Consider the following 23,228-nt stretch of genomic DNA (forward strand, 5'->3'; position numbering starts at 1 on the left):
AAAACAACAAGAATTATTTTTATGCTTCTCTTTTAATGGCTAAAATTCAGCGTCTTAAAATCATTGCATGTCTCACCACTAGGTACATGCTCGGTACCGAGCGGTACATGCTCGGTACCGCTCGGTACCTTTCCATACAAACAACTTACGAACTTTAAAGACAAACAGAATTTCAAAATTACTCTTATAATAAAATTTTGTTCTGAGGGCAGGAGCGCTGCCCCTTGACCCCGCGACCTGACCGGGCAGGTCTAACCCTCCTCGATCTGCCTCGAGGCTTACGCATCGCCTCGATTCCCGATTTCTCCTTTTAAAACCTTGATTTTGTGTATGTTAAATAATTCATTATTTTAATAATATATTTAAGTCTCCAATTTAGTTAATTATAGGAATAGATTACATAATTAGGTTCATAACTATCTGTTTAATTTTATAATAGAAAAAATTAATCTTGGTTGATTATAGGGTAAATTATATTAAATAAGATGCAAATCGTTGTCTCCTTGAAGCTTATCGTATGTTCGTTGAATATTGTGTAGATAAGTAGATTGTCAATCATGTCTTTCAAATTAAATCATTGCATTACATATTTTAATAGTTTACGCTTAATTTTTAAATTGGAAATGCCTTACATATTTTCATAAATAACTTCATCATTGTTACATAAATCATTTTAAGTTGGAATGGTCTATAAATAGGATAGCGTGTTTCTCATGCAACTTATTAGTTAATGTAAATATGTTCTTTATGCAAATCATATTCTATTAATATCTATAACAAGCTTTGACCACTCTGCTCATAGAATATTGTTCTAGCACTTGCTGAAATCATGACATAAAATTTGTATGCTTATGTTTGATGGATTTCTTCAATAGATATCTAAAAATAAAGTGCATTATGATACATGGTTAATAAACAGTCTTTAAATATATATGAAAATTTCTTATGAGCTTGCACATGGATATTTAAGCATTTAAATACATTCATTATTATTTTCCATATAAATTATCATTAACATCAACATAATATAAATCATTATATATTTTGATCATTCATGCATTGCAATTGGCTTGTGCATCATTTAATAAGAGAGTAAACCAAAATAATTCAATTTCGTAATCAACCTCATAAAATAAAAAAATGCATTCTCCGGAGCCCTGTCGAGCAAATGCATTAACCAAATAACTTATCATCACACGTAAGCCTAATTAGCTTGTAGTATGAACTAAACATGGCAGCAATATGCTGAAATAAAAGTTGCACTATTAGAATTACCCAATGTTTAAAATTGTGTAATCGGGTATCGAGGCATTTTTCGTTCGTGAGGCGAGGCGGAAGCCTGAAGGCGTTTTGAGGCGTAAGCCTCAAAATCAAAAAATTGCGTAAACATAAAATGATAAATTTTTTATATAATAATTAGTAAATAATATATAAAACATAAAAATGCACAAGATATGAAGTGAAATCAAAATATCCCAATAATAAGACAACATGAATACAATAAAATACTGGTCTGCCGGGGGTCAAGGGGGCTCTGCCCCCGAAGCAAATTTTTATTGTAAGAGTAATTTTGAAGTTATGCTTATTTTTAAAGTTCGTAAGTTGTTTGTACAGAAAGATATCGAGCGGTACCGAGCATGTACCTAGCGGTACCGAGCATGTAATTGCTCGGTACCGAGTGGTACCAAACATTGTTGTACCTAGTCGGTACCGAGCATGTACTTAGTGGTACCAAACATTGTTGTACCTAACGGTACCGAGCATGCACATTAGCTTCTTTTTTTTAATTTTTAGAGGCGGACGCCTCTCAACCGTGAGGCGAGGCACGCCTCAGTAAACTTGAAGCGTACGCCTCAAATCCTGAACTCATTGTGTGGGCTTTGAGGCTTAAAGGGGCAAAATTGCGCTGAGTTGCTCCTCTTATTGCGCAATTTTAAACCATGGAATTACCCTACGGTATATTTCAACTAGGCACTTAACATTCATTAATGAGGAATAACATCATGCGCAACATGCTAAACAATGGGACTAGGACTCAGAACCCAAAAGCATTGACAATAATACAACAGTAACCAATTATTTTATAATTGTAAGTGGAAGTGCTAACTGGTGCTTAACAAGGTGATCATCTCAGAACAAGCTAATAATGTTTCATTTCACCAATGCAAACATGTAGCTAAAGTTCAGTGAGATTAATCACATATTCTAAGGAGGTATTTGCAAGAGAACACTTGCAATGTAACCTTTCTGCTGAAAAACATTATTTTAGAAAAATGTGCTTTATATTATTCTAGTAATTTTTAACTTCTTGTCATAAACTATCTTAATCAAAGAAATATCAAAGTTTAGCACTACAATAATATAATAGGATAACAAAGATCTGACTGCAGTAGCCTGGCTTTGGCAAAATATGAAAACAAACAGAATTAAACAAAAAAACAAGCATTTTTAAGAGATTGGAGTTACCCCTTTTTGTAAACTGTCCTCAACTGCTGTAGCACCTAAAAGAATCAAGCCCCTCTCAATTTTTTCAGCGGCTGCATCAACCATTTCATCACGATTAGCACTGACAGCATTGCTGGCTTTCGAAAACTCATCATGCCATATGTTGAACTCTTCTTCACTGACCACACGGTAAGCAACAACCATTGTACGCAAGCCAGCCTCCGAGTACTTTTTAATGTGATTTTTGGTTGTCGACTCAAAAATTTGCTCATTCTTTGCAAGTCTGGTAAATATTACACTGAAGCAAAAAGCAGATATTACTAAAGTATTACTCAGACCTCAAAGTTGACAAACCTTCGCAGTACGAGTAATTCACGCCAGCACAAACCTGTCTGCACCCTTGCAAAAGATCAACACTTGACCCTCCTCAGTCATTACGACAACAGACATTCGCTTCCGAGAACTGCTAAATGATAATGTGCAGAGAATTTTATATGTTCTGAGAAGGAAAAAAATATCTCAAGTATTAATTTCAAATATAAACATTTGTGCAAAAGAGAGGTGAAGAAAGTTTGTTAATTGTAGCACCTATCTACCATTCTGCCAAGACAAGGTTCAAACTCACGCAATAATATGCTCGACTGGGTTTTTTCATAGAATTTAAAACCCAATTCTCTTGCAGCCACAACAAAAGTTGCTTCATCTGGCGATTCAGCTTCATAAGAAATGCCATCAGATTTACTATCCACCACAGCGATGGCAGTATGGCAGACAGCCAAGACACGAAAGAACATCTGTATAAGATCATGGTGAGGCTCCTTAACCCACGACCCATTCATCAATCGGTCATCTGAAAAACTGAATCCTTTCACTTGCTTCCCCGAGTCTCCATCATTTGCATGTGACTTTAAACTACATGCTACTGGTTGAAGCTCAATTTCACCATCCAGTGTTCCTGTACTCAAATCTTTACCCACTTCAGAGTTTCCCCAACCATAATCAACACCAGCAATAGAACATTTCAAGAACTCCATTGAGTTGCATGTTAATGTTCCAGTTTTATCAGACAAGATCGTGTCTACCTGACCAAGTTCCTCATTCAGATTTGATGTTCGAGCGCGAGCAGGCTGATCCATTTCCTTGCAGTACATTTCCTGGTCCTGATTAATGAATGTGCTTTGTAGAACTTTAACAATTTCTATAGATATATAGAGAGAAATAGGTATTAAGCAGCCATATAACATTAGACCAGTCAAAAAGTGGCAAAAAGATGCTAATGAAGTCCTTTTTGGATCAAATAATATAGAAGTTTTGTCTGGTCTAAGATACCACCTGCTGGCCATCCCATCATGAATATCTTCCTTTGTTTTTAACCCAAAAAAGATGGAACCAGTGGAAGAAATTGCAATAAGAACAGAAAAGAGAATATAAATTATCTTATCCATTCTCATCTCAATCTTGCTCCTCTTGGAAGGAGGATCCATAGCATTTTGCATGACTTTTGTGTCATGACCAGTAAAAACTACAACACCATATATATAATGAGTGTTCCTGAGCTTTGAGTCCCTCAAAAGAATCTGCTGGGAGGAAAGAGAATATTCTGAACCTTCATAATACATTGTTCCGATGAAGCTATAAAGCTTTTCATTTGGATCTTCACATTTAATCAAATTTCTAAACTTCTGAAAAGAATGAACACTCTGGAATCTTGATGTAACCGTCAAGCATTGTTTTCTTTTTAGGTTTGTCTCTCCATCAAGGTTCATTGTTTCAACAAAACAAAAACCATCTTCACTACTTGAAGAAATCAAAACTAGATCGGCAGGAAAAAACTCATCTTTCTCCACTCTAACGATATCCCCAACTCTTAGTTTTTTCCATTCTGTACTATTGAAAGTATGGCTTCCATCATATACATCAACTTTCCGATTGTTAACTTCAATATCCTGAGAGCAGATTAAAAAATAATTACTGTAATAAAAAGTTTAATTTTAAAACAATGCTCATAACTATAAAAAGACTTTGTTATAAAATATTAGAAATGACCTTTCTTTTTTAAATTTAACTGAGAATTTGACTCTTAACAGGACACAATGGAGAAAAATAATTCATATAGCCGACCCAACGTAGTGGTATGAAGACTTAATATTGTTGTTGTTGTTGTTGCAGATAACTAAAAAAACATCTAGAAATGGTAATAAGCCTGGACGTGCAGCAGATGGCAAAGAAATGGAAAAATGCCGGCCTTGTTCTCCTGGAAGGCATTGAGAAAAGCACTTCCAAAAACAAGGGCCAACTCACCACAGGACCATAGCTACTCCCAAAGTGAGGAACTTGATGAGAAGCTGACTCCTCAAGCCCATTGCACCGAAGTTATTGAGTAGATGGCCAAAGATGGCATTCAAGGGGGATGGGGCACACAGGATGACGAAGTACTCCTGCTAGTCACTAAGTTTTTGTGATCGCCCCAGGTGACCTTCAGGGTATTTATGGCTTTCGTTTAGCTCCACTCCCTAGAAAATCTAACTAGTGCACCATCGTGGATTCTGAAATTTTTTGTCCAAACAATCTTTTTGATAAAATTGACGAAATTGACATTCATCGAACTCCCAAGGTCAATCAGGATATTGAGGGCCACAAAGTGGTGCATCACTGCCTTGATTTGATCACATCGTGGGAAATGTTATAGGTGATCAAAAGATCTTCATATGAAAAAGAGAAAACACAACAAGAGAGGGTGAGAACCTCGCAAGAGTTGAAGCAACAAAAGAAAACTTTCACTGGCAAATTCAAATCTAACTTCTAAGGTGATGGGTGCAATACAATCAATGATATCCGACTTGTTTGAACCAAGATGGTTAGTAGTGGGTGCCGGTTGTCGTTATGTGGTGTAGTTTCTAGCATGTTTACAATTGTTATCTTCAATGACAAAGCGACGGTTGCTAACTCCTTCAAGTTTCCCTTAATGATTGTCTCTCTTCTCAAGGAGATTATGGAGCACTCAATATTCTTCGATGTCATGGTCATGATCATCGTGGTAAAGACAACTTTTGATTGTTAGCGAGTTTATTGATTGGGGAAAACCACTTGAAGTAGTCCCTATTTTTCTTGGCCTTTAGGATAGTGAAGATGGAGCAATTAAAAGGAACCAAGCCACCAACAGGTGTTGCAGATGGACCATGGCAAAATAGTGGTTATCATCATGGTTATTCCTTTGGGACTAAACACCATGGTGGATAGTGTCGTGGTAGCCCTAACTAGGACAAATGATGCTCCTTGACCAATTGGAGTAATTGTTCTCCATTTTTGTAGTTGACTGGTGGCATAGGAAGGGAAGAGAGATGCGATAGATAAACTTCCTTAGCATTGATGTACTTTGACGGCTTCTAAAGCAAAGCTTGGCATGGTCGATAATGGTATTTCATTATAAAAAACTTGAAAGGCAACTCCCTCAAGTCAAGAGCTCAAGATAGGTTGGCCATTGAGTTAAAGTCAGTGATCTCATAGGTCGCCAAGATAAACCTAAGAATGTTGTTCATAAAAGGGATCCTTTTGTCTAATGTACAAAAGGGTGCATGAGATCTTCAGTGATCTCTATGAACTAAAAAAAATAAGTAATGACTGATAACATAACACATCAAAAGAGTGGCAACCATCAGGGGAGAAACAAGAGACCCGTCTTTACACCAAATCCTTCACGGTTGCACGGAAGATTTGAAAGTGAATGGCATCCATTGCATAATGGCCTTGTTAACTTCCATCAGATTCTCAATAGGGCCAATCATCTTTTTGTAATTGCCACATTGGGGTAGCTTGAACTTGAGAGGAATAAGATCCTCCAAGATCGCAACGAAGAAAGGAATAATATTGGGGTAGCTATAGGCATGTTGGAGAAGAGTGAAAATTAAAGATCAACAATGCTTGCCTCCTAATGGGGCCAATTCACCCAATCAGAATAATAGGGAAGGGTCAAGAGAGCCATGGTAAGTTCGGTTCTTCAACCAAGACAATAGTACCAACCATAGCGATGCAAACCACAACCTACACCAAGAAGTTGAGCTTTCGCATGAAGACCTAAGAATAGTGTATGCATTATGGATGTTATTTTGGTTGGCATAAATGCAGAACTTTCACAATGGTTGTCAGCCGGATAGCCATTCGTGCTAAAGGAGACTCCACTATTCAATACCAATGATAATTTTCTGCTAACTTTATACCTCAAAAAGAGCACCAAAAATATGTGAATGCCTGATTTGTCTAGGGTGTCAGAGCTGACTCATTAGATACATTTGAAACTCAATTACGAGACTATCAAGCAAGGATATTTCCAATTAAAGGATCAAGAAAATACCAAAATAAATCAATGTTGAAGACACATAATTTAAATTGAATGGATCAAATGAGCCACATCCACCATAGAGGGGTGTGAGCCTTCTTCATTAAAAAAAAGTTGCTTTTTTTATCTATAGAAAGCACCCTCCCACAACTCAATAACAACAAGCATTAAGCAACTAAAAAGATGTAAAAGAGTAGAAGTTTACACAATAGTATTCCAATGCAAACGATAACAAAAGGATCCTCCCTTGGATTCAATTATGCTTATGTTTAGCAATCATTTGATAGGATAGGGGTTCTACGGAGAGTAAACGGTGGATATGTGGTAACTATTAGCTATCAAGTGCTGGAAAAATGAGGCAACAAGAAACGGTTTAACAAAATATGAAGAGACACGTGGAAAATAGCACAAGAGAAATGTTATCAGTGAGATGTTAAGTCGCAATAGTTGCTTTCATATGTTGATCATGTGAGAAGGACATGCTACAGATACCAATAGTGGAAGTGAAAGAACAATGAACCTGGCCCAACCAACAAGGCCCAAAACTATCCATATTAGTGGTGCAAGACCCTAAGTAATTACGACAATTTAATGTAACCTATGCCAAAAAAGATGAAGGAGGGCGATGTGAGAAGCAACAAGGCGAGTTGAAGCATCACACACATACACCAAAAAAGGCAATAAAGGGGGATGCACGAAGTTCTTAAGAAACTTAGTGGCCTCCCCACCTCAAGAACATGTATGAGTGGCAACATTGACCTAGACTCTATGAAGTAAGAGAAAATCCCTATAAAATGATGTCAACGGTGACTCAAGAACATAAGCAAATAAAGAATGGTTTCTCCACAATTATGCACTTATACAATAGGAGATTTTTATTATTAAGGTGTCACTAAAGAAACGCTTCAATGTCTCTACCTACAAGCTCTCCTAAATCTTACTGAGTGGTGTGTATTCCCCTTGGAAATGTCCCCTTAAGTAGGCTACTTACATGTGGCTTGAAGTGGGAAATATAGGGTGGGATCTACTTCTATAGAATTTCAGATAAGATTATCTCAAGTCAATTGTATGCGTGGGGCTAATTTTTATTTTTTTTAAGCAACATAAAAAGGCTTTGGGCTAAATAGACGGACTACATGCACTCTAAAACCATCATTGTGAAATAACATGTCACATGATGTGAAGCTATGATGTACAGACACGGACACGACGACACGGATAAGACATGACACGAACACGAGACACATCAATTATTGAAAATATAGGACACAGACACGGGTTGGACACGGTATTATAATTTTATATTTTTAAAATAGAATATAAAAATTGAATAAGTATAATTTTAAAAATAATTTAGAAATAATAAATCATTTAACTAGAAAATATGCTTAAAATGATTAATATTAAGATGTTGAGAGACGAGCGTCGATGTTGTTTAACAGTCATTGAGAGAGGAGATGACAATGTTGTCAAGGTCGGGCATTGATGCTATGCAGTAAATATTGGGTGCCAATGTTAAGAGGATGTTAATCGTTGATGTTGAGAGGGCGTTGGTCGTCGATGTTGAGAAGGCATTGGACAAAGATGAGATGTCAAGTTGTGAGTGTAGAAATTGCTAGCATCGAACATCAATGTAAAGACAATGTCAGACTTTGATATGGAGATCATTTTGAAATGTTGATGTTGTAACGACATCAGGCATCGATGTTCATATTACATCAGGCATTGTTGTGAAATCAAAATTGTAACCCGCCAAAGAGAAATGAAAATGAGAATATTCGATAAATGGGATATTAAGTGTGGGTGATAGATTTAATGTTGTGGTTAGGAAAAAAATTAATTTTTATATTATAAATAAGTAGGGGCATCAATTCGGGTCGACGGGTCGGGTTCGGGTAGAACCCGATTTGACCCGGGAATAAACGGGTCAACCCGAACCCTACCTGTTTAAGTAAACGGGTCAGGAAATGTCACCCGCCGAGACCCGCGAACACCTTTGGCAGTGCTGGAGGATGCTGACAAATGTCGCCGTTCCGGCGTTCGAACGGACGTTGACGAGCCGGTGTCCGCCTTGGTGTGGTGCGTGTTGTGGATGCGCCGAAGTCGCGTTCGGCACGTCGGGCGCCTTGTGAACAAGGTGTCGCCCTTGTTGCTAGAACAGTTGAGATCGTAGACCGCCTTGATTTTTTTTGGAAATGTGAGGAGTGCAGGACGTGAGGTACTTATTTGTTTTTTTTTGGAAATGCCAGATAAACTGAGCAAGGTGAGCCTGTGACTATAGCAGTGAGCTGGAGTCTGGTGAGAGTGACCATTACCTCGGGCCTGAGCTTGATTTTTTTTTATACATGGACAGCCGGCGATAATCTTCAGAATTTGTATTTTTGGGAAGGTGCAGTCTGAGTCACCGTAGATTCAAATCGGTTACAGGTTTGTACTAGTACAAACGGCTTGTTATTTCCCGGAGAGAGTTCTGTCGGGACCCGTTTATGAAGACGGTCGAAATTTAAGACCCAGATACCCTGATGACCGTTGTGTAAACGGTCGACCCTAAACTCCCGAATTGTCAGTCGTGGTTTGGGTCCAGGTCTTATTGACACCAGCCATAGATAGTATTTAAAAGCAAGAAAGTTATAATTTAAAATTTTTCATAAAATCATTATTAAGATACTCGTGGTCGGATTAAATGTATTAAAAAATTATTTTTGGGGAGAGATATAGATTTTGATCCTTACAGATTTTGTCTGTGCACATGAGGATCGCGAAAGTTAATTGTTGGACAAAATGGCTAGTGATATTTAAGATAATTTAGGGGCAAAAAGATCGTACTTTGGGCTATCAGAAGGGAACAGCTCCTAATAGTAAATGAAATAGTTGGTGGTATATGGAAAGCCAATTGTGCAGAGAAAAGATTTAAAATAAGAAGATTTGTTATATAATTAGTTTAATGTTTATAAATTCTGATAAGTTTTTGGAAAAATATATAAAGTGGCTTAAGATTCTAGAAAGCAATATGGCGATGTCACAAGAACATTCAGGCTTTTACTGATTTATATTGGATTAAATATAAGAGGTAGGGAGAAAGTATAAATGGTTATAAAGTTTAGCTAAACATCTAGAGATAGGCAGTAGTAAGGATTTAGTTCTGAAGTGTATTAAGAATAAGATTAAAAATACTGTTTCTTAGAAAGATGATATTTAACAAAAGTAGGAGATATTTGTTAGACTTTATTAATGAATTTGAAATTAAGATGTGACTATCATATGATGGTATAGCCAATCCTAAATGAGATTCTTTTGTTTTTAATCGCGTATTAGTAAAACTGAAGGTTAGATGAGGCTTTAAAAGAAATGAAGGGTCGGAAAAGCTGTTGGTCCTAGATGAAGTCCAATAAGGTGTGTGTGGAAGATGAGCTTAGGAGATGAAGAGATATCTTGGCTTTAAGCATAACTTTTAATACCCTTAATGTTTGAAGACTGAAATAGATTGCCAGATGAGTGAAAATAGTGTGTTAATTCCTATTTTAAGAATAAAAGGTGATGCACAAGATTGTACGAATTATAGAGTATTAAGTTATGTGTCCATACTTTAAAACTTTGGAGCAAGGTTTATGGAGCATAGGTGCGGTGTGATACTTATGTTACTGAGCAAAAATCTAATTTGGATTCATGTCGGGTAGGTCGACTATGGAAGCCATACATTTATTAAGAGGTTTGATGGAGAAATATAGAGAAAATAAGGATGATCTACATATGATATTTATTGATTTAGAAAAAGCATATGATAAAGTTCCAAGAGAAGTGCTATGGAGAGTTCTTGATAAGAAAGGAGTCAATAATGCTTATATTCAAATCATTAAAGATATGTATGTAGGAGCTATTACTTGTGTTCAAACACAAGGTGGTTTGACCAAGTATTTCCCTATTTCGGTTGGGTTACATCAAGGATCAGCCTTAAGCCCATATCTTTTTGCTTTAGTCTTGGATGTTCTCACTAGACATTTGCAAGATGATGTACCTTGGTGTATGCTTTTTGCTGATGATATTCTTCTTGTTGATAAGACTAGAGAGGGAGTTGAAGGTAAACTTGAATTATGGAGGTCAACCTTAGAGTCTAAAGGTTTTCGCTTGAGTAGATCTAAAACGGAATATATGGAGTGTAATTTTAGCAGTAATAGTCCTAGTGAGGGGATTGTGACTTTGGGCGATCAAGTCATTACTAAGAGTACACGTTTTAGATATCTTGGATCTATTGTTCAGAGTGATAGTGAAATAGATGGGGATATTATCAGCAGAATTCAAGTTGGATGGTTGAAGTGGAGGAATGCATCGGGCTTGTTATGTGATAGAAATGTACCCCTCAAACTTAAGGGGAAATTCTATAAGATGGTAGTGAGGCCTGCAAAGCTTTATGGTGCCGAATGTTGGCCATTAAAAGAGAAGCATAATACTAAGTTAAGTGTGGCAGAGATGAGGATGCTCAGGTGGATCAGTGGCTTTACCCTTAGAGATAGGATATGAAATGAGCATGTACGTGAAAAGGTTGGAGTAGCTCCAGTAGAAGATAAGATTAGAGAGAGTCGCCTTAGATGGTTTGGTCACATAAAAAGGTGGCCTTCCGATGACCCGGTTAGGAGAGTAGATTTATTAGATTTGACTTGTGTTAAGAAAGGTAGGGGTAGACCTAAAAAGACTTGGTTAGAAAATATTAGGAATGACCTTTCTTTATTAGATTTAAACGAGAATTTGACTTTGTTGTTGTTGTTGTTGTTGTTGTTGTGTCGGACAAGTGTGTCCAATTTTTATTTAATATTTTCTTTAATCGGGCACATTTTCGGCGCGTCTGACACGTGTCGGATACGCGTCAGACACTACACACCTCTTTGAGGATAAGTGTCGGTGCATCATAAATGTGAAGCCATAACTCATTTTGATGTCATAATTTCTATGCTCAAGAATGCCACTAGATTTCCCTTTTCCCAAATTTCAAGCAAAGTATGAGGGGGTAAAATGTATGCTATAGTTTACTCATTTGATTTTATCAATTAGCAAAAATTCACTAAGTCCGTAAGTAAAAGGTGGGATGTTTTTTTTTTTTTTTAAATCAGAACATCTAATGCATTGTATTCAAGTCGGAGCCAACTTCTATATGAAAATAAAACCAAAAGCAAAGTAGCCAAAAGGGTACCACAAGTTGGGAGAAACAACTAAGTGAGACAAAATCTTATCAAGGCTTTATACAAATATTTGATAATTATCAGTAATTTGATCTTGTTATACTCAAGTATGACCTCCAAATAAGATCTTTCCTGTTTACTGATTTTCACTCTTTCAAATCTCCAAGCAACATCTTCCCAATCTTTTAAATAGATTTCCTAAATATTCTCCAGCTGACTATAAATATGATTATCCAAGTACTATTGTTTTTTACTATATACTTAGATCTTGCAAAACTCGGGAATGAAATTCTAAGTGCAATTTCCTTGCAAGAATTGTTTTAGTATTGTTTCCTATTCTTATTTATTTGCACTTATTCTTAATGTTTATTATGGAAAAGTTCGGGAAGTTAATTTTAATTCTATGATCACAACTGGTAGAAAAAAAAGTTTACTCAAGTATTCATAGTCTCCGATATATGTTGTTCTAAGATAAGAAGCTCTTTTTGCATACATCTTCTATGGGACTTCTGAACTTCTGACTTGAGAGACAATTATTGTTATGCTGCCACTATTGACCATTTATTGCATTTATCCTCCGCAAGTTTGCTAAGCTTTTTTTCCTGACAAAAGAATTGGTCCATGCATAGAACTTCCAAGGCACAAAGGCAAGTTATTTCTTTAACACACATACTGCCTGAATCCATATTCATGTCCTGGTAACTTTTTAGAGCTATTTTTAAGTTTGGCATCATGCATTATTACTATTTAAAGTTCATTTTTTATTATCAATACTCTATATTGCTCTTGCATGAAACAAAGTTAGGGTTTCATAATACAACTAAAATAGGATGAGTAGTATACTTCTTTATTAAAAGAAAATTTGAGGATTCACAAATTCCTATTTAACAATCAAGCCAATAACTCACTTTCTTTTAACCCAAAAAAAAAACAATAATAATTTTTAAAACCATTTGATAATGAAATTGCCACAAAAATAAGAAAAATGTAGACAAGAATTAGATAAAAATAAAATGAAAGAGCAAAATATTTATTACATGCCTCAAAGAACTATCTATAACCACCTTTGTTCCCAATAGACTACCTTTCATGGTTCAATTGAACTCTAAAATCAGATCACATGCAAAATTAAAATTCCATAAAATTCGGTGCGCCAAAATCTTAGTACATGCTTGATAAACCAAAACAACCCCAAGTCAGCCATTACAATGACACTACCACTTCACAAAAATCATAGAGAAAATGGCGCATAAAATGCTACAAGATATCAAAATCACAAGTTTCAGCTATCGTTGCCTCAAGGAAAAAATTGTAAACAACAATTTAGCACTACAAGACAACCAATGACACAAATATGGTGCCTTTAAGTCGGCATTATGTTAGACGGTCCAAGATGGACCGGTCCAGCCAGCCTAGCACCAGGGCCAGCCCCTAGTTTATTCTATGTGGACTAGGCAAGCCATCTGAACCCTTGTGGGGCCCATGATTTGATTGCAAATTCAAATATTAGGGGGCGGTTCAGGAGGGAATTTATTTTAGGAAGGGTTGTTTACTTGTTTAGTAATTATGCTTTTTTTGTATTAACTAAATAGAGAAGGGGGTTGGGTTAAGGTTATGCTTGTGTTTACTGAATTTAAGAGTTCTCTAAGTTTGCTTGGGCTCTAGCCGCCGGCTAGGGAGTGGGAGAGCCAGACCTTCATCTCAAATTGAAGATCAATTGTATCTTGCTTGTTTTCTTCCACTTCTCATCAATTATCAAGTTTCCCTATCATTTTTCTAGGGGATTTATTCAATTCCTTCTGCGTTAATTCTTCCTGAAATTCCAAATTTCAACCACTATTTTGGTGATTTCTGCACTTGTTTCCTATTAAATTGGTATCATAGCACTTTCCTGGGCGAAAAATAAAATTTCTTCGTTGATATTGCGATTGGAACATAGATCCAATTCATGGAAGCAAAGACGATGGAGGCATTTGAGGGCGAGATGGAACAACTCAAGGCCGGAGTAGAGGAAAAATATTTCGGGGTGGAGGGAAGACTCTCGGCCATCAAGAACCTCTTTGGGAACTTGGAAGAGATGATCAAAAAGATGCTTGAGATGCAATCGAAAGTATCATTGGCGATTCCTAGGGTGGAAACACAAGGAAAGGAGATCTAGGATGACGGCGTTGAATTGGAGAGTGTTTTCCATCAAGGACCGCCACGCGGAGCCCCATTGGTGTGAGGATAAGGGTATTCCGAAGGGAGGACAGCAAGGAGGAGGGAAGCCAACCCTTTTGGGAGATTACCCGGGTAACGGGAGAGGTGGAATGGAGAAGAGCATGGTTTTTTTTTTTTTTGGGGGGGGGGAGGGGGGAGGGGGATGGGATCAAAATTAGCCAAAGGAGGAAGGAAGGGAATCACACCGCCACTACACCGGGGGAACCAACGAGAGCAAGGAACTATTCGGGTATGGATGCGAGAGCAAGGAACCTAAAGAAGCAAGTCTTTGAAGGGGAGGATGCTCAGGATTAGGAGTACCGGGCACAACGTTACTTTACCATTAACGGGCTGACTGAAGGGGAAAAACTCATGGCAGCAAGTCTATGTTTGGAAGGGAAATCCTTAGCCAGGTTCCAATGGAGGGAGGCTAGATATCTAATATACTCATGGAGAGAATTTAAGAAGTGCTTGTTGGAACATTTTCGAGCCATCCGGGAAGGAAACCTCCATGAGAAGTTTTATGCTAACTTAGGAAGGGGAAGTTATGTAATACTGGGAGAAGTTTAAGCTGCTGTTAGGGAGACTGAGGGGAATTTATGAGGAATGTTTGGAGTGGAATTTCATGAAGGGGAATAGGGAGGACATACAAGTAGAACTAAGGGTACTAAGACCTAGGGGCTGAGGGTGATGATAGAGCTAGCTCAGATGGAGAAAAAATATAAGAGGGAGAAAGCCAGCAGAAGCAACATTATGGGAGGGGCCTATCGGAGTAACCCTACAACTCTGGCTCCGAGAACCTAGACAGTATTCTTCCAAAGAGAAGCTCCTACGGAGAAGAGAGGTGGAGTTCGCCCGGGAGGCAACTTTAAGCAACTCATAGAAACAGAGGTGTAAGATAAGCAGGCAAATGGGTTATGTTTCAAATGTGATGAGAAGTACACGTCGGGACATAGGAGTAAGGGCCGAACTCTTCAAGTTCTCACTGTTTGTGATGACGGGGAAGCTAAGGAGAGAGGTGCGAGTGAGGCATCAGTGAAGAAGGAAAAGTTGCATTTAAACATGGTTGAGGTTTCATTAAACTTAGTGGTGGGATTTACTCTGAATCACACGATGAAGGTAAAAAGAGAAATAGCAGACAAGGAGGTAGTAGTGTTGGTAAACAGTAGGGTCACCACAATTTCATCTCCAACTAGATCGTAGACCAATTGGGGGTGAAACTGGTGGACATGAGGTACTATGGGTTGATGATGGGGATGGGGAAGATGGAGACAGGTAGAGAGGTGTTTAGGGGAGTGGTCTAGATTATACATGGAATACATGTGAGGGAGGATTTTCTCCCATTGGAGCTGGGGAGCACTAATGTCATCCTGGGGATGAGATGACTTCAGATTTTGGGGTATGCTGACAATGAAGCTGATGATGGAAGGGAGGAGGATGGTGATTAAGGAAGATGCAAGACTCTCTAAAGTCATGGTGTCACTAAAAATCATGGTGAGGGCCATACAAGAGGTGGGAGGAGAATTTCTAATGGAGCAACAAAGTTTGGAGGGCCTCAGAGGGGAGGAAGGTGGGGCATCCCTCTTTCAATAAAATCGATTATACAACATTTTCGTGACGTTTTTCAGCCACCTCAGGGATTGTCACCATAGAGGGGACAGAAACACGCCATCACACTGAGGAAAGGGGTATCATTGATCAATGTCAGGCCTTTTCGCTACCCCTAGATCCAGAAGGATGAGATTGAGAAACGGATCCAAGATATGTTAGAGGCAGGGATCATCAGGCCAAGCATGAGCCCTTTTTCTAGCTCAGTTCTACTGGTTTAAAAGAAGGATGGAAGTTGGTGATTTTGTGTGAACTATCGAGCCCTAAATAAGGAGATTGTGTCATACAAGTTTCCTATTCCAATGATAAATGAGCTTTGTGGAGCAATTGTATTAACGAAGATAGAATTGAAGTATGGATACCATCAAATATGGATGAGAGTAAGATATTTCGAAGACAGCTTTCAGGACACACGAGGGTACTATGAGTCCTTAGTGATATCGTCTGGTCTCACCAATGCCCCTACTACCTTCCAATCCCTCATAAACAAGGTGTTCCGAACTTACCTCAGGAAGTTTGCTATGATTTTCTTTGATGACATTCTAGTGTACAACAAGACCATTGAGAAGCACTTGGAGCATCTAAGGGCAATCTTAAAAGTGTTACAGTAGCATCAACTAAGGGCAAATAAGAAGAAATGATGTTTTGCACATATTAGATATAGTACTTGGGGCATGTGGTATCCTAGGAAGGCATGGCAGTTGATCAGGCTAAGATTGAGACAATGCTGCAATGACCTCTACCAAGAAACCTAAGGGAGCTGAGGAGCTTTCTAGGATTAAAGGGATATTATGGGAGATTCATAAGGGGATACAATACTATAACTTGGCCTCTGACAGAACAGCTGAAGAAGGACAACTTATTGTGGGGAGAGGAAGCCACTTGGACCTTTAAGAGATTGATGACATCCATGACTACGGTCCTGGTCTTGGCCCTACCTAATTTCAGCCAGATGTTTGTGGTAGAGATTGATGGCTCGAGATATGGATTGGGTGCAATTCTCATGCAAAATCACAGACCCATAACCTATTTCAGCCAGGTGCTGACAGCCAGAGCTTGACTTAAATCAGTTTATGGGAGAAAATTGATTGTCATTGTATTAGTCATTTAGAAGTGGCGACCTTACTTGTTGGGTAGGCATTTCATCGTTAGGACAGACAAGCGGAGCTTGAAGTACTTGCTGGAGCAAAAGATGATGACTGAGGAACATCAAAGGTGACTATCAAAATTGTTGGGCAATGACTATGAGATCCAATATAGACCAGGACTAAAGAATAGGCAGTTGATGCCCTATCTAGATGTATGGAGGAGCTCCAAGAACTAGCCATTTCAATACTCATAATGCTAGATTGGGAGGCCATTAAGGAAGAGAGTATGCAAGATGAGGGACTGAGGGGGATTAGAGCTGGTCTAATAACGGATGAGAATAGCCACCCTGGCTATTCTCTAGAAGGGGAGAGACTATTATACTATGGGAGGTTTGTTGTCAAAAACCTCAGTTTATATTTCCCACCAGCTACAAAAGTTCCATGAGAGCGTTGTTGAAGGCCATTGTAGTGTATAGATGACCTACAGAAGATTGGCAGCAAAATTGTATTGGAAGGGGATACATAAGGATGTGAAGAAGATAGTTGCTAGGTGTGAGGTTTGTCAGAGAAATAAATATATGGCTATGACTTCAGGGGGATTACTTCAACCCCTGACTCTTCCAGATAGAGTATGGAAGGAGATCACCATAGATTTTATAGATGGAATACCATGATCTAAGGGGTTTACAGTGATTATGATGATGGTTGACAGGTTGAGCAAGTATGCTCATTTCATTCCCTTACAACACCCTTACACGACATTTACAATAGCAACTGCATTCATCAAAGAGGTGGTTAGATCGCATAGGATCCCGAAGTCCATAATATCTGACCAAAATAAGGTGTTTCTGAGTCAATGTTGGAGAAATCTATTCAGGCTGCAAGGAACAGTTATAAATAAAAGCACCACTTACTACCCTTAGACGGGCAGACAGAGATGATAAACAGGAGTCAAGATAATTAATTGCAATGTTTTGCTTCAGAATCAGCTTGGTTGTGGACCAAATGGCTAACATGGGTAAAGTATAGGTATAACATTTCATATCACTCAGCTTCCCATATAACCCTTTTCAAAGTGTTGCATGGAAGAGACCCCATACACTTGGTGCATTTTAGGAAGAGGAGCACACCCATCACTTCAGTAGAGCAGTACTTAGAAGAAAGAAATAGGAACTGAAGAGAAATTTGTTGAGGATACAGTAAATTATAAAGAAGAAGGCATATGAATATAGGAAGGATATCTAGTTTGAAGTGGGGGATATGGTGTTCCTAAAACTATAATCCTACAAACAGATGACAGTAGCTAACACGAAAAACAAGAAGCTGGCCCCAAGGTACTTTAGCCTTACGAGATATTGGAGAAGATTGGAACAGTGACTTATCGCCTAAGGTTACTCCCGACCACTACCATACATCCAGTGTTCCATGTGTCACTATTGAGGAGAGTTCTTCGGGAGCATGCAATTAGTTCAAAGTTATTGGCAACACTAACGGAGGATTTGACAGTGGTGTTGGAACCACTGGAATAGAAAGGGATACAACAAGTAGAATGGGGGATCAAGGAAGTGCTAATTAAATGGAAGAGCCTAACTAACTATGACGCCACCTAGGAGCCATATGAGAGGGTGAAGCATCAATTCCCATCTTTTCAACTTGACGATAAGGTGAGTCTTTTGTGTGTGTGTGTGTTGGAGGGGGGGGGGGATTTTGTTAGACTGGTCCAGCCAACCCAGCACTAGGGCCGGCCCCCAGTTTATTCCAAGAAAACCAGGCAAGCCGTTTGATCCCCTGTGGGGCCCATGATTTGATTGCAAATTCAAATATGAGGGACGATTTAGGATGGAATTTATGTTAGGAAGGGTTGCTTAGTAATTATGATTTTATTTGTATTCTCTAAATAGGAGGGAAGAGGTTAGGGTCAGGGTTATGCTTGTGTTTGCTGAATTTTGGAGTTCTCTAGGTTTGCTTGGGCTCTAACTATCGGATAGGGATTGGGGGAGCTGGATCTTCCTCTCTAATTAAAAATCCATTGTATCTTTCTTGTCTTCTTCCATTTTTCATCAATTATTAAGTTTCTCTATTGCTTTGCTAAGGGATTTATTCAATTTATGTTGTGTTCTTGTTGAAATTCCAAATTTCAGCCACTATTTTGATGATTTCTACACTTGTTTCCTATCAAATTACCACCTAGTTTACAATAGATATGCAAAGAGTGCATTCAATTAAGTACATAAATTATTTTGGCAAAATTTAATATCATCAGATAATTCATCAAAATTTGCATTCTCAAATTGCTCATTTGATTCATCAACTATATATCAAAATGATTCATCTTCACATTTAGACAAATTCATTTTTCACAAGAAATTCATCATACGCTAAATTTTAGTTCCATATTCCAATTTTGACTATTGATCAAGTATATTTAAGCTCATGCCATAATGCATTGCGGATGTTGATTCAAATTCAATATCATTAGAAGTGGATTTATATTGTAACAATAAATTATTTTTTGCTTCTTAAAAATCATCCAACAAAAAACATGAACTAGCATTTCTTCAATTGGATCAAAGTTAATCATACATGAGTCTTGCACTATTATAACTTCCATAGGCCGTGAATAAGATGTTACCGAGTTTTCTTTAAAAATAGGCATAGGTGCAACAGACCTAATAAAATGCTTGTAAAAAGCATTTATACTCAAATATCTAGACAGAATCTTTGATATTTTGATATTGTATTCAAGCAATTGTAGCTTAATTTATTCTTTAACTCTTGCCCACGACCTGGTAACAAAATAATCTAAAAACAATGCATGTATAGCTACAAAATAAGTAAATAATACACAAATAAATTTACTAATCTTATTAAGGACAATATAACAAAGAATGCATGCTCTACATGCAACCATTTTGAGTTATCTGTAATTTGAGCAATTAGTGTGATTTGATCAGTATTAACATTTCCTAATCATTTACAGACAATTCTGAAGTAGATCTGATTGAGGTTACCGTCAAACTGAAGGATCTATTTTTCTTAATTTATACATTTCGGTGCATGAATATGAACAGCGACCTTAATCCTACCCATAGCCCATTTTAAATAAAAAGGTTCCAAAACAATAAGCAAAAAATGACTAGGCCACTCTTACCATTCTACACAGACTGTGGGATAACTGTTCTACATCTCTCCCAACAAGTACATCAACACCAAATTGATATCTCAAATTAAAAAAATCAAAAGAAAAATGTCTGTGTAAAAAGTAATTTTCGCCAAAGATCTATTTTTACACCGTAGTCCTTCAATCTATAAATATGCCAAGAGTAAAAATCTTAAGGCGGATTTCATATCGAAATGTATGACAAACATTGTCCCACAAGAATTTACGAGCATTCATGTCAGTACCAATGTAAATGGCATAATATAAAACAAACGATAAATTACTGCAACAAGAAAAAAGAACTTGGCCTCTCACGTAAACTGCTTCCACGATCACAGCACGTAACTATAACTTTGACTGAAACTCGAGCACGGAAGCTTGTGGGCTACACTTGGAGATTCAACTCGCAGCATCCATTTAACAAGCTTATAGAAAAGTATGCGGGCAATATTGAAAAAAAAAATGTTTGGCAAAAGATACAATCTTAAGACAATCGTATAATGGGTACCAAGAGCAGTCAAACTCCGTTCTAGCTGTCGCTAAATTATATAACCAACTTTTGCACAGTAAGCAGCAAACCGAGGGCAAATAGAACAAGAGAAAAACACCTGCTGCTTTCGACGCCAGTCCTCGACAGCCTCCTTAGCCATAGTAGCGCTGACGACAAAGAAAAGGGGAAGAGCAATGCTCACCGCCCGGTAGGGCGCGAGAGGGGTGAAGGAGACGAAAGCAACAACGAGGAAGAACACGTTAGCCACTCGTCGAAATTGCTCGAAAAGTGACTTAGGTACGAAGTTCATCGTAGTGTACTTGGCGGTCGAGATCTCGTTGCCACAGTAGTTAAGCCGCAGGGCTTCATCGCAAGCAGGATCGTTGCAGAACACCTCCCTCGCGTATCGCTCCGACGCCTCTGCCGTCCAGGATCCACCGCTAGCGGGGAGGCGATCGGAGCACGTGAGCCCCCCCATAGGCAGCGCGGATTGGTCTTTGCTGGCTAGGTTTTCGGCATAACGGAAAATGCCAGTGGTTTTTGCGCTCGGAACGCCGGAGACCTCATTTTCAGGTTTTTTTTATGGAAAAAGATTGGAATAAACTAGTCTATGTACCAAGGTTGTGAAAACCGGACCGGGCAATGAACCGGTAGAGAGAGCGGTTCACGGTTCGACCGGTCGAACCGGGGTCGAACCGGATGACGTAATAAATACAATTTAAATGATATAAAAATCATATAATAATATAACTTTTTTATTAAAAAATAAATTGAATTCAAACATTATTAATATCTTATATAATTTTAAATTTAAACATATTCAAATTTTTAAATTTAATTTAAATTTAACAAAAAATTAACTTACAAATGAATTAATAAGTTTAATATAAATAATCCTTAATTTATGTTATATATTTATAATTTATATATTAGATTCATATTATTATCTTATATTTTTTTATTATTGAGGTTAAATTAAATCATTTATTATAAATAATAAATTAATTAATTAATATTTATGGTACATAAAAAAATAATGAATATAATTTATTTAATATTATTAATTAAAAAATAAATATTATTTCATCATAAAAATATTATTTAAAAAATTTATTTTAAAATGAATAGTGTATGTTGTAAACTTAAAAGCTAAGAAGAAACACATGAGCTTTAAATTTTTTAGTCCCACATCTCTTGGGAGACTTTCCCTTGGTGAAGCTTTTACTATATATTGGCTCTTGAGCTAGAAAGTAGTACTACACTTTCCCTTCATGAAATGCTTGTTTTGAATTTTTTAATTTAAAATTAAGCATCTCATATTTGAAATTTAATTACAAATATTTTTTTAATATTTAAAAATAAGTTATTTAAAATTTAAATATTAAAAAATACAAAATTTGAACCGGCCGGTTCAAGAGAACCGTGACCGGTTCTCCGGTTCACCGGTTGAATCGGCGGTTTTGGACAAAACCGGCCGGTTTGAAGATAAGCCGGTTTTCGGGTTGAACCGAACCGGCCTTTGGACCGGTTCACGGTTGAACCGGTCGGACCGGCCGGTCCGGTCCGATTTTTAAAGCATTGCTATGTACACTACTTTTCTTGGCCTATTGGTTGAGAGCTTTGGCTTCCAACTAAGAGGTTCAGGATTCGAGTCTATGTATATGCGTTGTGTGTATGAGTTTGACTAAATGGCCTAAATGTCCAAAAAAAAAAAAAACTTGCCTATGTAAAAATATTATAAATAAATAAAACAGAGGCAGTCTTCATAATTTTTTATTAGAAAATGTTTTTAAAATTTATTAAATTTATAATTCGTAGTAGCACATAATCAAGAAAAATTATTCATATATTTGACTCGATCTTGTTTTTTGCTTTTGAAAAAAAATGGAATATAATAAAAAAATTTATTTTACTAGCCGAATTTCCTTTTATATAAAAGAAGAAAATTTAAATTGAACCACATATTAAGATAAATTAAGATGGATCATATAATAAATTTTATTTAAGAAAGAGCATAAGAGAAATCATGAAGCGCTCAGGATGAGGAATTGTTTAGACTAAAATCATTTTCTTAGAAGAATTAATATTTTAACTATTTTGACGATATTCTATAAATGCAGTTGTCTAAATTCATTAAATAAAAATCTATTTTGCAATATAATTTTAAGAACTGCTAAAAATATTCTAGTTTCGCACTTGAGAAAGAGAAAAAATGAGAAATAAAATCTTAGTTTTAAAAATAAAGAAAATGCAATTAGATTTTTTTTTCAATAGAAAAAATTAAAAACTATTATTTTCAGTGAACATGAAATTTTATTTGTATTTCTCTTGAAAACACAAAATCAAATGATGCTTACAATGTAAAAATAAAAACAAATCTCATTTTCATAAAATACAAATATAACATAAAAAAGTATGAGTGATTGACTTATTAAGTTCGTGGTTTGTGGGAAGCTACCCCCTTTTTTTTTTTTTTTTTTTTTGAAGAAAATGCAGCAATTTGCATTAAAAATAAAAAAAGAAGTACAACCTACGAAATGAAAACATTAGATTCCTCCTTTAACAAAGGCCAAAAAGTAGGAGGAACCTTATTCATGCTAAACTCATCCCAAGCAAAAGAACTTAAAATGTCATAGTTAGCACATAAATCCGCTAACTTATTGCACCTTCTATCAATGCAACTAAAAATAACATTATTGAAGCCATTGACTAAATGAACATCTCCATA

At 37.0% G+C, this 23,228-nt stretch overlaps 1 protein-coding gene across 3 annotated transcripts in view; it reads right to left on the minus strand.

Annotated features, from left to right (window-relative positions):
* The window catches only part of LOC110095108 (probable phospholipid-transporting ATPase 8), a 45,207-nt gene extending 24,120 nt beyond the window's left edge, over positions 1-21,087 (minus strand). For 2 of the 3 annotated variants that reach the window (XR_003702076.1, XR_003702075.1), the window contains exons 1-4: positions 20,619-21,087; positions 3,034-4,391; positions 2,834-2,944; positions 2,467-2,743 (exon numbers count right to left, since the gene is read on the minus strand). Coding sequence is in view for 1 of the 3 variants with exons in the window: in XM_020820505.2 (XP_020676164.1) it covers positions 2,467-2,743; positions 2,834-2,944; positions 3,034-4,391; positions 20,619-20,978 (2,106 nt within the window). In the remaining 2 variants the exon portion in view is untranslated. The remainder of the gene's footprint in view (positions 1-2,466; positions 2,744-2,833; positions 2,945-3,033; positions 4,392-20,618) is intronic. The other variant, XM_020820505.2, reaches the window with a different exon arrangement.
* Positions 21,088-23,228: the final 2,141 nt, after the last annotated feature.

The sequence above is a fragment of the Dendrobium catenatum genome, unplaced genomic scaffold (genome assembly GCF_001605985.2).
Source record: "Dendrobium catenatum unplaced genomic scaffold, ASM160598v2 fragScaff_scaffold_1119, whole genome shotgun sequence".
Taxonomy (NCBI): domain Eukaryota; kingdom Viridiplantae; phylum Streptophyta; class Magnoliopsida; order Asparagales; family Orchidaceae; genus Dendrobium; species Dendrobium catenatum.